The sequence below is a fragment of the Populus alba genome, chromosome 11 (assembly GCF_005239225.2).
Source record: "Populus alba chromosome 11, ASM523922v2, whole genome shotgun sequence".
In the NCBI taxonomy this organism is placed as follows: domain Eukaryota; kingdom Viridiplantae; phylum Streptophyta; class Magnoliopsida; order Malpighiales; family Salicaceae; genus Populus; species Populus alba.
In genome coordinates, this window is record NC_133294.1 from 14500711 (window position 1) to 14517584 (window position 16874).

A 16874-nucleotide genomic window follows, 5' to 3' on the forward strand; every position below is an offset into this window, starting at 1 on the left:
TCATGGTCAGAAACTCAGTTTCAAGTTTTTGCATAATCACCCTATGAACTGCTTTGTAGCTGTATAGAGGAAATGGACACTGCTCATTTGATCAGTCGTTGACAAAGAAGAACGTAAATGACCTAATTATACCACATGCATTATTTTCTAACTAGGCTAGCATGATACAAACACTGTAACAGACCATTGTTATTGGTACAAAATACAAGAAAGCTTAAAAAAACCAAGTGCTATCTCCATCTTCTCTATAGTTTATTGTCTTCAAATCATCAGAACTACCGACAATATTTCTGTACTCGGCTGTATCAACTGGTCCGTCAATTTTATGAACCTCAAAAACCACGGGATCTTCTACAACATTGTCGTCGTCGTCGTCATTGTAATGACTCTTATTTTTTCCACCGACGACTGCATCTCTAATCTTTTGGTCAGCCTCCTTGGTTGCTTCCAATGCACCGTCCATTGTTTTTCTATGCTGTATCCCCCAATCGCGTCTGCTAATTGTGTTGCTTTTCTAACCCTTTCTCTAGCTGTGTCAGCCACAAACTGTATTGCCCCTACTCGGGTCTCTAATATTAAGTTTAATTTTTATATCCTGCACCAGCATTAAATTCGAATTAATTCCCTTTTCCTCCTCCCCTCCACTCCAACAGGAAACAAGTCTTTTTTTTTTTTTTTTTTTTTACATTAAAGGTCAAAGAAATCCAAAATAAATGTTTGATTTTTACAGGAAACAAGTCTTGTTTGACTTCATGCTGTTATGGTGGTCATTCAGATATATTGAATATTTGGGTAGGATTAATTTTTTTTGGTTGATATTATAAATACCAACGGTTTTATTGTTAATTTTCATGTATTTATATATAAAATAGATACGAACTATAAGTTACATGACATTTCTAATATTAAGTTTAATTTTTATATCATCCATTGCCATTAAATTCTAATCCCCTCTTCCTCCTTTCCTCCACTCCAACAAAGAAATAAGTCTTTTTTTTTTAATTAAAGGTTAAAGAGATCCAAAATAAATGCTTAATTTTTAAATTATCAAATATAAAAACAGAAAAAATAAAATATATATATTAATCTGATTGACTAGTTTTAAAAATCTCAACCCATTAAATTTTAATTTTTTAGTTTTTCTAAACAACTATCATCCGTAAATAATACAATATTATAAATGAGTTATTTTTTTGAGCACCCCTACTCGCCTTTGCCTGGTCGGATAATTTGATGCACCATAAAAAGTTCCCGGTGTCTTGTGATCTGGGCCGTTTCCTTCTCTTTTGGTCTCTGCTGCTACATTGCTACCCTGCAAAATATTTTAGCACAGATCAAAGAGGTAAAATAAAGTGTTGTTTGTCTAGCTATTATCAACCTTTTTAAAATCTAAAAAATATATTTTGAACTTTTTTAAACATCTCAAAACCTAAACAATTTTAATAGTAAAGAAAATAAAATAATAAATATAATTATACCAAAAATAATAAAAAAAATACCCCCATTTCACTTAGAATTTTGGACATAATCATAACCTTAGAAACAAAGTGAATGGTGGTGGTGGTATATTGGTTGAATTAAACGGTGGTGGCTGAAGTTCATTTCTATTCCAAGTTTTTGTCCTCCACTGTTCCGCCTGAAAAGTTTGGTTATTCATTAATTATGTGTCAAATTTTTTTTCATCTTGAAAAATTTATATAAAAAAAATAAAAACTAAATATTCAATCAATACAATATTAAATAATAAAATTAAAAATAAAAAAAATTACATGAATCAAGTTTAACTTACCAAACTCAGATCATAAAAGTGAAATGACTCAATAGAAAATAAATCAAAATATATTATAAAATTCAATATCATTTAAATCCAACATTAGATAAAATTATAAAAAATTTATATTAAGTACTGAATTGTAAAATACCTTGGCATTTTAATGTTGATTGCTTAGTGAAGTACCTAGGGTTTTAATATATGTTAATTAATAATAATTAATTAGTAATGGGAGGAGTTATGAAGAATGATAGCATTGATATATATTTTAAAATAAAAAACATTTTAAAACTGTTATATTTTCAAAAACATCCCAAGAGCTTTTCCCCAATCGGTTTATTTTCGAACCAAGTTAGCCGATCAGGAGCTGTATGGTGTTCCATTCCTTTATTTATATGAATTTTTCGACTAACTGCAAGTTTATAAATTATAAGTTCTTAATGAAGGCATAAGCGGGGATAGCTCAGTTGGGAGAGCGTCAGACTGAAGATCTGAAGGTCGCGTGTTCGATCCACGCTCACCGCATTTTATATTCCTCTATTCGTTTTCCTCTTAGGAAATGTCCTTTCTTTTCTTTTCTAATTATACACAGACATTAATATTTAGTTATCTGTAAGAAACTAGGGGGGCAATATTTTTTAAATTTCTTTTTTTTCTTTTCAATTTTTTTTTGAAAATTAAATAATAAAAAAACTCATTTTACTTCCTATTTTGCGTCCAATTAAATCAAATCTACTTTAATTGTTAACATGATAAATGAAATCAATAAATGACCCTCCTCAACATAAAATAGTAGCTGGTATAGAAAACAAATAATTATCAAAATAAAATCTTTTTTAAGGAGGAAAGGAAAAATTAAATTAGGAAAATAATTACAAAATTCAAATTTAATGTTATAATAACTTAAGTGACCAGCTAGACCTTCTTTTTTTTTTTGCTCGAATCTTTCCTTTCATTTTCTTTCTTTTATGTTTTGTTTTACTCAGCCAATTATACGTGGATGATGGGCTTTTTTGGTAATATATATTGATGATGGTTGATTGATGCATGAATGGGTATAAATTTAAAATAAGTCAAGATTAAAAAGTAGTATTTAAAATTATAGCTAGTATATATGAACAAAAATGACATAACATCTATCAATTCATGTTTTTTAATTGGAGTAACAATAGGTATTGCCAACTAAAATCTTTTCTTTGATTGGATTGCTATCATAGTTTCCTTTGATTATCTAGCATGTTGCCTGTAAATTATAATCCTTAACATGTTTATGAACTACAAGCCCTATTAATACTTTTAATTAAGTATATTGAATTCTTGGTAAAATGAGACAATTTGAAAGAAATACAATATTAGTCATTTTAAATATATATAAGGGTCCTTGTAACAAAATAAATATAATTTATGTAACAAAAATATTTTTAAATTAAAAGCAAAATAGTTAAGATTATCAATTCAATTCATTTCAACAGGTATTCCAAGTAGTATAATTGAATTAAATTTTATGGTTTAATATTTTATTTCAAACACAATAATTGAATTCAGTTTAACATGTGATTTGATTTTAAATAATATGTAAAAGAATGTTTTTTAAATTTTGAAGAATTTATATAATAATAATAAAAAAATAATAAGTATTTTATCAAGAGATTTAAACCCAAAAACCCATTTACCTAAACCTAGCCACCACATATAAAAGAAAAAAAAAAATCATATCTAGGCTTTCATCATCTCCTCCCATTCCAAGTACTGTGAGACCTATTCTTCGTGATACAAAGCTTCATCTTTATCTCTAGATCATTAAAAAAATTAATTTTGGCAACATATTATTCACTTTTAATATAAAAATAAAAAATCTATAAATTAATTAACATCCAAAATATTATTAAAGATAATAATTTATTATTACAAAAATATATTATTTTTACTTTTAATATAAGGATAAAAGATCCTACAAGGATATATAGTTAATATCCAAAATATCATTAAGTTATACAACTCATTCACTTCTAATATAAAAATTAAAAAAAAACAAGAAAATTATCTGAAATATTATTTGGAATGATACGGTAACAAAATCCAATTTATCCATTAAAAAAAAAATCAATGATAATTGAGGACATTTCATCATTTTAGACCAAGTTCTTGAGCTAAAAAACTAGTAATTGTTTATCGTAACAAACCTATCGTACTAGATTGATAGAAATATAAATATCATTAGACTATAGAAAAAAAAAAAAAAAACAATGTAGCTTACCTCAAGTAAAGCATACTATGGGTACTAATACATTTTCTTTACACAAATAGTACCTTGTTTAGAATATCTAAAATATCAGTTAATGTTTTTAGCAATTATAATATTAGGTGATAATTCCCTTATCCAACCAAAGATCATATCAAGGACACCATAAGGAAAGTGTCCCCACGTTCCCGTGAAGAGGGTATGACAAATTACATGGAATCACTCCCCCAAACTAAAATTTTGAGAGAAACATAAAAAAAATAAGGAAAAGAAAGATTAGTTTTAAGATTTCTTCTCTCCCATGGTTAGCAGCCTTTTATCTTTCTTTACTTTTTTTCATTTGTTAGATGTGCTCCTACTTTTTATTATTACTATTTATTTTATTTGAGATAATTTTTTAATATTGAATTTTTTTTTTATTTCATCCTTTGATTTTTTTTCCCTATCAAATTTAATCCTTATTTTTTTATTGCTATTTTTTACTTTGAATTTTTTTATAAATTGTATTTTTTTTTAATTTTATCCTTTAACATTAATTTAGTTGGGAATTGAAGCTTATGTATAGGATTTCACAGGTTATGAGTTTGGAGATTAACACAAGTTTAAAAAATTAATTTGAGTTTTTTTTTTAAGCTCATATTTTTTAATTTTATTTTTTAACATTTATTTAATTACAAATTGGGCTCATTATTGTTTTTTATATGCTCTCTCTTGGATTTTGCATGGATTCTTAAAATGGTCTGGGTTATCTCGCCATTTAATATTGAGTTATTTAATAATCAAACTTCACAGTTTTATTTAGTTTTCTTTCAACGGGGTTACCTCGGTATTACGATCAAGTCACATATTTTGTGTGCTAACCTGATTAATTGGGCTCGAGTTGGGTTTTTTTAATTGTTGATTTTTTATAGTTTATTTATTGTTATTGTATTTTTTTATTTGTGTTATTAAATTAGCCAAACTTATTAAACTGAATCAAGTCAATGACAAAAATTTCAAATTTTTTTTAAAAGAATGCCTGCATCACCTTTGATTTTTTTTTAAATTGAAAAAAAATGGTTGCCTCGTGGTATATCGTGGGATATCATGGGCCACCTATTTAGTAAAGAAGTTATGATATGGAATGGTGGAGAATGTCTAATGAAACTAAAGCAAAGCAATGTGCAAAGCAATGATACATAATTTAGACATAGAATGCCACACGTACATTAAAAACACTAATTACATCTCCATAACCAGCATAAAATTAAAAAAAAAAAATAGGAACCAAAATAAAAATATAGATACAAAAGAGAAAGATTGAAGAGCCTGCACAAATGCAGGGAGACATAGTAAAGCAAAAGGAGTTTACTGTTAATATCAAATAACCCATAGCTTAAAGCAAAGAAAAGTCTCAAAATCAACATAATGTTTTATGATTTAGATTGTTTTCATCGATATAAATTATGATACTCACCATATATAATAAGCATAATTATAACAGATAAATATTCCAATGAAACGAACAGAGAAAAAACTTTATCAAAAGCAACCAAATAGATGCCAGCCAAAAAACCTTAAAAGGATCAAATCTTTCAAATACAGGGATGAAAGTAGCAAAACCACTCACGCTAGCTGATTATATATAATTGAAAGACTAAAAGGGAAAAGACCCCGATGGTTGGTTCCTCCTCGAGAAGGTTGTGGAAAGGAGAGCAAAGATGTGGTCTGAGTCAAAGACAAAACGAGGATGAACCATGCATGCTGTAATAGAAAGGTTTAATATTCGCTGGATATGAATTTAAGGTTTGAGGTCCATTACAGCAGATCCCAGAAGAAATCTTGACAAAATATCGGTTAAGATTCTTAGCTATTACGGGCTCTTGCCGGAGCACAATACCAGTGTCCAAATCGGAGTGTTTGAGATTTAACAATGATGGATCCATGATCAGTTGTCTTATCAACCATGACTTTTTCTCGCAAAAAGTTGCGCAGCAGAAACCGAAATTCATTTTTCTACCCAATTGAAATGGATTTTAACCCTAAACCTAAGAGGGTTTTTGTCTAACCCTAACCCTAAATCCGTATTCCCTAAGAAGCTAAGACAAAACCCTTTTGTGCAAGATGACAAATAGAAATGAAGATGCTAGCCTTGGAAGGTTCAATTTGCATGGAGAGAGATTTGCGGAGCTTCAAAGCTCGAGGAAGAAGGTGACAGAAAAGGATGTTTACCGAACACCACTCGATTGTCAATCTCAATCTACAAACATTTGTTACTGCTGCTTTGAAAGGATCTTACATGTGAAATATACAGGTATCAATAATGTTCTACCAACACCGCCAGATGATTCTTGTGATTTCAATCTTGTCACTACTCATCACGATACCTAATAACTTTTAGTCTGTCTGATCTCTTTCTCTTATTTATTTATTTATTTATACATAGTGTCCAGATTAGTTTATGCTCATCTCAACTAATATTCACGAATTATAAAATTAATAATTATATAAGCCTCTAGTAACTATCAATATTAACAACCACATAGCTTGAATATAAAATCACAAAAAAAATAATTTTTTTGATTTCAAGCTTTTATCGTTATGTCATCTACTAAATGATTTTTTTTTCTCTTTTTTTTATTATATTAGTCTTGACTTACTGTATGACATAAGTGATCTCGTACTTTTTGTTCTTTTGTTTTTTTTTTTATTTAAAGAAGACTAACAATATAATAAAATTTTTAATGATATAATATAGAATAAAAAAATTATTTGAAAAATAATATACATGATACTACGAACTTATGCTGGAAAGGTAAGGAACAAAGAAGGTCACAACCGTTATTTTTATTGGCAGTTTATTAATTCAACCGTGATTTTTATCATTCCCAATTAAAAGCCATTTTCTGCGGTCCAAAATATAATTATTGCCAATTTAAGAAAGCAAAGATTTCAGGGATAAACTAATTTTTGAAGATTGATTCAGGGGGTTTCTTCAGCAATCTATTCTAACAAAGTCAAAAAAAAAAAAAAAAAAAGGTAGTAGGTAACCTTGTCAAGTTATTGTCTCTCAACCTCTCCTGTCAACTTATCGATATCTACTCGACGCCCAAGCAAGAAAAAACACATAAAAAGCATCTCTATGACTGCATTTTTTTTAAATAAATATTTTTAGGCTCTACATCAATCGAGCAAAATTCTAGTCATGCTTTTTTATGGGAAGGGACAAATAATCCAATCCTCTCTTTCACATCCTTTCTTTCACAAAAGAAATTGCTTCACAGAGTGACCATTTAGCTTGCCTCTTGAAGCTTCTCTATTCGAGAAACATGGAGGCTACCAAGCCCGAGGGGGTGAACTAGTATCTCTGTTTCCTTTTGCATAAATGCATGTTCTGACTGCGTGCGTACCAGCAAAACAGTATCTCCCCTGCTCATGCAGATTTCCAGAATTTGCCTTCCTTTTGAATGGCATGGTGAATGCCAATGGAGGATGTTAGACGTTACAATAATGCATAAACCACGAACAGTTCATATATGAGAAACTCAGAAAAGGAGATGCATTTGTTAGCTAGTAGATGGGCAGTCTCCAATGTCTGCAGAATATTTTCTCATCTTTCCATTTCATCCTTCAATTACTATAAATGGGTTGGTTGAGTGAGTTTTACAAGCACAAGGGTCAAGACCTTGTAGATCCAGTACAAATGAAAATCAATTATTCAAATTCTAAAAGAAACCAAATAAATTCATTTACATCGATATGTATAGATCAATGTCAAGGCTTTGATCTTCGCATGGTAGTATAATGCTCCTACTTCCAGGGGAACAAGAAGACAACTACAAAATCAAGGCATTTCATGGTATGCATATTCCTATCTGAATAATTGACAAAAGAGCCTATGTATTTTGTATACAGAGCTCATCTTTCATAGTACTAAGGACTGATTTTATGAAACTACGACCCCGTAACAAAGTACGGTATTATAGCTCATTGTTGAGCACCTTGGAATCGAATACAAGCCACGAAACAACTTCATCGATAAGGGGTCTCTGCCTTGGATCCTGGTCTAAGCACCTACATGCAATTTCAAGCATTTCAAACAGCTGTTTCTGATGATCTTTGTCCCAAATTGCAGGGTCTATAATCTCTGCCTCCCTTTTCTCGGACTTCTTCTGAAACACCCAAGAAACCAAATCCCTGCAGTTTTTTCCTTTGCAAACCTCCACAGGCCTTCTGCCAGTGAGAAGCTCAAGAAGAACAACACCAAAACTGTAAACATCACCCCTGCATGTTGCCATCAATGTTTGGCTATATTCAGGAGGTATATAACCTAATGTGCCAACCAAATCTGTCGTTACATGAGTGTCGTATGGTCGAAGTAGCCTTGAAAGACCAAAATCAGCCAAATGAGCTTCAAAATTTTCATCTAGAAGTATGTTGCTTGATTTCACATCTCGGTGAACTATATGTGGCTCGCAAACTTTGTGCAGATATGCTAACCCACAAGCTGCTCCTTGAGCTATCTTGAGTCTCACCTCCCATTTAAGTACTGAGGTCCCATCAACAGATTCATGCAGCCAATAATCCAAGCTTCCATTTTCCATGTATGAGTAAATCAATAACCTGTAATTACCATGCCTGCAATAACCTTGAAGAGAAACAAGATTTTTGTGTTGAGCCCTAGACAGAGCTTCCACTTCAGCCTGAAATTCACGTTCCATCTGGCCAGAGTCTCCAGAAAGCCTCTTGATTGCAGCTTTTGTATCATTGGGAAGGTTCGCTTTATAAACTAGGCCGAATCCACCACAACCAATGATGTTTGCTTGGTTGAAGTTATTTGTTGATTTCAACAAATCTGCAACTGAGAGTTCTTTGCAATCTGAATTCTGAAAAAGCACCAACTTGGAGGACCTGAGAGCTTCAGAAAACCTGTGTGGCAGACTTCCTTCCTCCTCCAAATCACCAATGGGATCCCCCACGTTCCTCCTTGACATCTTACGCAAAACAATAGCAAGGACCAGCACAAGCCCAACTCCTATAGTGATTGTTATGCTGAGAATATTGCTTCGACCAAACCTCCTCTCTGAACCAGATGGAATACCCGGCTTCAACATATTACTAATGGCATTACAAGGAGAAATTATTACCCCACAGAGTCCTGGATTACCCTCAAAGCTTGAGCAAGGAAAGCTATAGAACTGCCCTCCAGTGGGAATTTGTCCCCACAAGTGATTATTAGCCACACTAAACATTGACAAGAATGTAAGCTTCTCGAGTGATGGGGGGATTGACCCATGCAGATTGTTGGATGAAAAATCCAAAACTTCCAAGTTTTCCATTTGTGAAAAGGAGTCGGGTATGGTGCCAGTTATGTTGTTCCTGCTCAAATCCAAGACATGGAGGTCTTTCAACCTTCCAACTTCAGGTGGAATTGTTCCATTTATTCTATTGTTGCTCAACAATATTGAAGGTGGGAAGTTTGACGCCTGCTTGTATGGCAAACCGCTAGCACTCTGGTTTCGCTTTACATATAGAGGAATGCCAGCAGAAGCAGTAAGATGGGGAGAACTGCTGTTTGCAGAGATGAGGCTCTTTAGGTCAGTCAAACTTTTCGGGATCTCTCCAGTGAGGGAGTTATTTGAGAGGTCCAGGTAAAATAAATTCTCCATCTGGCCAATCCATGAAGGAATATTTCCATCCAAATGATTCCACGACAAATCAAGAGCTTCTAACTTCCTGCAACTCAACAGCCAAACGGGGATATGGCCTTTGAGAGCACAATTTCCAAATGCTAAGACCATTAAATTCTGAAAACCACTGACATTCCCGGGAATTTCCTCACCAACGAAATTCTTTGTGAGGATAAGAGTAGAGAGATTTTGGCAATGCTGTAGCACGGTTAGTGCCTCAGATAAGTCCACAAAACTATTGTTCGACAATGAGAGAAACGAAAGGGATGAGAGCTTAGCAAAACTCACAGGGATTTTGCCCGTTAATTCATTCTTAGCCAGGCTCAAAGTTTCCAATTCACGGCAATCAGATAAAGAATTTGGAAGCGGCCCAGAAAAGTGATTAGCGGCAAGATCAAGAGTACAGAGACTAGGCATTCCAGTGAAATTAAGATCGACTGGACCAGTTAAAGAATTGTTTCTAAGGTCAAGAATGTGAAGTTTTGAGCAGAATGACAGTGTTGAAGGCAATGGTCCAGACAACATATTTGAATGTGCAACAAAATGTTCTAGATGTGTAAGGTTGCCAAATGCATTTGGAATATGGCCTGAAAACCGGTTTCCACAAATAACCAGGGTTTTAAGGCTAGAGAGCTTACTCACTTCCTTGCTTAACTGGCCAGATAAATTGTTGTTGGAGATTGAGAAGTGCTCCAAAGCTAACGTTGAGTATATGAAGTCTGGGAGAGAGCCTGATAGTGAGTTGGAGTCCAAATGCAATTGCTGGAGGGATTTGCTGCAATTGTACAAGCCTGCGAGATTGCCCACGAGATGGTTCATGGATAAATCAAGAATCTGAATCCCCTTAGAGGAGCTGCAAATTTGAGAAGTGACTGGACCAGTGAATGAATTGTTGCTTATGTTGAAGACAACAAGATTTGGATATCCTCCAAGCTCAAACAAGTCTTCCTTGAACAGATTGCTAGAAATATTCAGTGACTGAATGGATATTAAACCAGAAAGCACCCCTGAAACTTGCCCTGACAGCAAGTTGTGGCTCAAATCAAGAACCTCCATCTGCTTCAAGCTTGAGAGCTCCAAAGGCAATCCACCTTGAAGATGATTGCAAGAGAGATCAAGTGATTTCAGCTGGTCTAGATGGCCTAAAGAGCGTGGAATTAACCCTTGAAGACCCTTTTTGGAAAGAATCAGCCTGGTCACTCTCCTGTGAATTGAGCCATTGATATTGCTCCCACATACAACCCCATCCCATTGACAGCAGTCAGCCCTGTTGGACCATGATGTTACGATGGACCCATTTGTGAGGTTTCCAGCAAATTCCTTCAGGGCCAGAGAATCATTTGGATCACAAGATTGAGCTATAGTTTTGAGACCCCAAGATGAACAAAGAAAGCAAGCAAAGAGCACACATCTGAGGAAAATCATTGGAGCAGACTCCACCACCACCATCACTAAAATCAAATCTTAGCCCTAGCTCAAATCAAGGCAAAGACTCCCACGTTGAAGCTGATGATTTTCTTGGCATAAACTGCTTTTAAAGAGAAGAAGCCCAAATAAAGGAACTTGCATATAAAATCCCAAAAGGCCTCCAGAAAGAAAGTAGATTGCAATTTCCAAATTGCAAATGAAGCAACAAGAGGTAAAATCAAGAGAAATAACCACTCCCCACTTGAAATCAAATCCCTAGAACTTTAAGAGACCAAGACCTAGTTGACTAAGTGTTGCCCATTAGAGAAAAGAAAAGGATCACCCCATTTGAAAAACTCCCAATGCAATACACCTTGGTAAGGATCAAGTTACAACTTGAAAAAGAAGCAATAATACAGGCCATTAAACAAGAAAATATATATATATAGATAGTGAGGCCACTCAAACAAACTGAGATCTCTGACCCCACTTGAAACCAAAACCCTTGACAAAAAAAAAAATCAACTAATCCCCAAAACCCTGCACTGTTGAACAGCCAATACCCCTTAGTGGGATTGTGAGAGCAAGAAAGTCATTCAAATGAAGCAACTTCAAACACACATCCCAATGCACTATAAAGCAACATTTAGCAAATTAAGCAACAATTAACAGTTAAATGAGATCCCAAAATCAAAGCTTTGAACAAGTTTTAGTAAGGACGTAAGAAAGAAAGAAACTTTACCAGTCCAAACCTAAGATGAGAAACCACCCCCAAGGTTTGAGCAAGGCATTAAACAGCACTTGCAAGTACAGTACAAGCACTCTTAGAACCCAGTTGCCCACAGTGGTCAACTTTTCCACAAATGCCTTCAGACCGATTTCAAAATTTGACACGTTGTCTCTGATTAAAGCCAAAGTGGAATTAGGTAACGTAATTTTTAAAATGATTTTGACTTAAAAAATACATTAAAATAATACTTTAAGAAGAAAGTATTTAATTTCAATATATTATTAAAATATTAAGTTAAAAAAAAATCGCATTTAAAGAAAAAACGGTTATTGGACGGCGGAGACAAACTATAAGAGAAAGCAACAAGTGGCAGAATCCAGAGAAAGAAAAAGATAACAAAAGTACAAGAAAAAACACAGAAGCGAATCTATTATTTATTGGAAAAAAAAAAAATACACACACAAACATTTGTGAGAAATAGTAGTGTGTATGTGACTTGGAATGAAGACAGAAGAGCTGACCTTCGGAACATGAATGATTTTTATTTTATGACTTTGATTTTGTTTTGTTTTACTTGCCAGTTTTGTCATACCCAATATTTGTCTCATGCTGAGAAAAATAAATGAAATAATTTTGGTTGGCAAGTTTGATACTTTTATTTGAAGAGGTTGCCAGAGGAGGATTGAAGATTAGAATTTGGAAGTCAAGTTCCACATTTATTATATGCGTTTGGAACCGAACACCACCATGTCTCAATCATATTGAACAAATTTTCAATTTGCTGAGTGTTTGTTAGGTAATGTAGTTAAAATTGTGTTTTTTAAAAAATTTATTTTTAAAAAAATAATAATTTTTTTATATTTTTGGATTATTTTGATGTGTTGATGTTAAAAATAATTTTTTTTAAAAAAAATTTGTTTTTAATGAATTTCCTTACAAAAATATTTTAAAAAATAATCATTATTATATTCTCAAACACTCAATTAAAATTCTACTTGAAAATTGTTTTTTGATAAACCAATTTTTTCACCACCCATATCAATATTATTATTCTCCTGCCCGAAAATATATGTATACATTTCCTTTTAATTTTTGTAGCTTGTGAGTTTTCAAGGATAGAACTAATGTAACATCCTCGAATAGTTTTACCATTCAATATATATTTTGCCTACAATTATCACAAGAAATTTTTATTTATTTATTTATTTTTCACTTAACAATATAACATTTTAATTTTGATTCAATCATCCTAGATCACGTAATGATGATACTTATTTCATAAAAGATTTATCAGAGTTCTCCTTGCATGGCAATATATCAAGTTATTGATATTTTCACTTTCATCCACCATTTTTAATTATTCAATCTCAATTTTAATCCAACCATCCAGGATCATGAATTACATACAAAATACTTACTCTACACAATATACTATCATATACTACATCCAAGTTCCTAATTAAATACCATTAAAAACCAAGTACAATCCCTAAAATTATAAGCACTACTTGTCTCAAATTACTATACTATTATATTTTAGTCATTCATTTAACATAGCATGCTATATTAATCGCTACAACTATGGTTAGGATTGTGATTGGCCTAAAATTAAATATTTAATACATCATATTAATTTACAGTATTCTAATAAAGGAAGTTAATTACCATAATTTATAATATGCCTTTCCAATGTGTTCAAAGTGCTAGCATCATTAATTTAAATATAAATTATTAATAAATAATATGGCAATCCAATTAATGACATTACACCAGTAATCCCTCCTCGGTTACTCATAAATCTGTTAATCCATATGATTACCAATAATCTAATAACCTTTCACGATTACCAATAAATACAACAATTCATCTGATTTTCATTTATCCGGTAACCTCTCATGGTTACCACTTAATCCGACAATTTCTATGATTGTCAATAATTTGGTAACCCCTCACGATTACACATAAATCCATTAATATTTTTATCCTCTCAATTTCTTCTTTATTTTTTTATAAGACATATACATCCAATAACCGAATAAATTGAAATAAACATAAAGTCTAAATTCGAATAAGGTGAAAAACACATACTTGTTATACACAATGTTGCAACTCCACCTCTATGTGGTCCTCCTCTCACGATCTATCCTGACAAGAGAATTTCACTCATGGTATTAATCATCAATCTGTTTTGCCATGAATTTAAAGCACATAAACATCTAATATTTTGTCTGTCCATTTTCCATCAATGTCAATAATTCGACAAGGTTAATTTTTCATCATTGTTCACTATCTAGCATTTTATCAAATAGATGGTGAGCATTTATTTCACCTATCAATTTCATAATAATTTTACATATCCATGCTCCCAAACACATAAACACAAGTCTCTTCATAATCACTTCCATATTCCAATTTCCATTAAAACCAAATATCCGAGCTCTTATTTCATGTTATTTATCATCGTCATCACTACAACATTAACATTGAAATCCCTCATCCATATTTATTTCCAACACACAATAATATACAATTTTCATTGTATGTAAAGTTTCTCAAAACTTCATAATAAATCCCCATACTTGTTCTATGCATGTCCATTTAAGTCAAAACACATAATTCAACATGTTTTTACACTAATACACATATTAGATCACTTTTCAATTCCCCTCCGTTTTAGTTAGCCTACATCATTCACTTTACCAAGATTTTCACTTCTATTTCTATGAAATTTTTTATGTTCTCTACTCATTTCTTAATCTATTATAACAATTTCCAACTACTTTTAAGTTTCCCTAATTTGCTTTAAAACCCTAATTCCCATAACTTGGAAATTCAATCATAAATAAAATAATTATCACAAAAACTTGTTTAACTAGGCCTAGAGAATCTTACCCAATAAGAATTTAAGCTTGAAATCCTTCCAGACCAAGATGTCACCAATTTTTCCTTCTTTTTCTCTCCTTGTCGTCCTATCTCTCTATCTCTTCCTCTCCCTCTCACTTGATTTCCTTCCAAATTTTTTGTGTTTAATTCCACACTTTGTAAGAATTTCCTCTCAAATTTTTATGGTTTTCTATGATTTTTCTAAGCTTTTTCTCTCTAATTTCTTCTTCTTCTCCTCTTTTTCTTGTGTAATGGTTCACCATAAAGCCTTTTTATAGGGAACAATTCCAAAAATTCCCATTATATCCCTCCTTTCAACCTTCCAACTTTCCAAGTAAATTTGTCCCAGATGTCAATATATGTTTACATCAAAACAAACTTGAGCGAATTTCAATTTCATAAGATTATGTTCCACTATATTTCTTTCTATTTTTCATTCCTTTATCAGGTTTTTATTCGCATTTCAGTCTATTTTATTTTTCAAGTATTTTTCATATCTGATTTTTTTAAATTTCTAAATAACTTTTTTACGTTCAATTTTCAATTCTAACAACATCCTCTTGGTGCAAATACTCTATTTATCCATTAAATATAATATTTATTTTACCAACACCGTGGATTTTTGTTTAAAGATTTATATTCTATCTATATCTCAGCCTAACATTCAATTTTATTGCAAGGCCTTCTCGAACTATGATCACTTTTTAGTTTTAACCCTGGGTAGAAAAGCATATCAAGAGAATCCATGTAAAATTTTAGCCTGAATTGATGGTCACTTTGAGAGTTTAGTTCAATACTATAAAACTAATCACTTTGTGATTCCACGCTAAAAATCTGAAATTCTTATTCCATACTTGTATAAATCATATCAACCCGCTCACTAAATTTCTTGGGGCCATTTCTTAATTCTAAATATATTTTTTGCTTCATTTACATCATCTATGTTATTTTATTCCTAGGTTTTTCTTTCCTAATAAATTATTTTCATCTGGATTTTATTTGCATTCTGAACCTTTTTTTAAAAAAAAAAATAACAATCCCCTTTCACACTAAGTTTAGTTTAATTTCTCCCATCAATAATCATTCTCAGAAGGTAATTATTCATTCTTGCCATTTAAAATATTATTTCTTTAATTTTATAAGTTTCTTCACACAGGGGTTTACATTCTCCCCCTTATAAATTTCATCCTTGAAATTTAAATTCATACCTATTTGAGCAAACAATTTTGGATATTTTCTCTTCATTTAAGATTCTCTTTCTCAAGTTTCTTCTTTAAAATGGGAGCTTCTTCATAATATTTTCACTAAAAGGACTTTTTATTTCGCAATTCCTTCTTGTTTCTATCTAAAATACTTATTGGCTTTACCTCTAGCGTCAAGTCTTCCTTGATTTCTATTGGCACTCGTAGCAAAAATCGTGTAGGATCCACTTTCATTTTTCAAGGTAGGAAGACATGAAATACATTATGGATCCTTGCCATTTATAGAGGAAACATCAAACGATAAATAACACGACTAATTCTTTATATAACTTCAAAGAGCCAAATATATATGCGTGTTAACTTGCCCTTCATTCCAAATCGGATAATACTTTTCCAAGGTGCAACCTTTAAAAAAAACTTCTCTCCCACCATAAGTTCCAATGGTCTTTTATGATTATCAACATAACCCTTTTGTTTGTCTTATGCTTATTTCATCCTTTTTTTTTATATTAGATTCACTTTGTTAGTAGTTATCTATATTAACTTTGGCCCCAACAACTTCCTTTCATCAACTTTATCCTAACATATAAGAGTGCAAAACTTCCTCTCATACAAAGCTTCATAAGGTGTAATGCCAATGGTAGCCTAATAACTATTATTATAAGCAAATTTCATTAATGGTAACTGATCTTTCCATTGTCTCCTAAATTCTAGTATGTACAAGATCTCAATAAATCCTTCAATGTTTGAATTGTCCTTTCAGACTAACCATCTATAGGTGGATGAAAAGCAATGCTTAAGTTTAATTTTATGATTAAAGCTTGTTGTATACCCGACCACAATTTTGAAGTGAACCATGGCTCTCTATCAGAAACTAAAGATACTCGACCAACAATAAACAATTTCCATCATATGTAATGTTTCTTATAATTTCATTATAAATCCCCTTACTTGTTCTATGTCTATCCAT

General features: G+C 32.0%; 1 protein-coding gene and 1 non-coding gene across 3 annotated transcripts; one reads left to right on the top strand and one right to left on the bottom strand.

The window, feature by feature from the left end:
- The first annotated feature begins 2223 nt into the window (after positions 1 to 2223).
- On the top strand, positions 2224 to 2296 carry TRNAF-GAA (transfer RNA phenylalanine (anticodon GAA)). Its single transcript has one exon. It is a non-coding gene; the product is annotated as a tRNA-Phe (tRNA).
- A 5388-nt stretch (positions 2297 to 7684) lies between these two features.
- LOC118038394 (phytosulfokine receptor 2) lies at positions 7685 to 11957 on the bottom strand. 2 transcript variants are annotated; one of them, XM_035044731.2, is made up of 2 exons: positions 11832 to 11957; positions 7685 to 11210 (listed from the first exon to the last, which is right to left on the bottom strand). In XM_035044731.2, exon 2 carries the CDS (start codon positions 11129 to 11131, stop codon positions 7973 to 7975), a length of 3159 nt encoding a protein of 1052 aa, XP_034900622.1. In that variant the 5' UTR covers positions 11132 to 11210; positions 11832 to 11957; the 3' UTR covers positions 7685 to 7972. The 2 variants fall into 2 exon arrangements, with proteins under 2 accessions (XP_034900622.1, XP_073268825.1); XM_073412724.1 differs by having other exon boundaries at positions 7685 to 11721; positions 11832 to 11943.
- Between the last annotated feature and the right edge of the window lie 4917 nt (positions 11958 to 16874).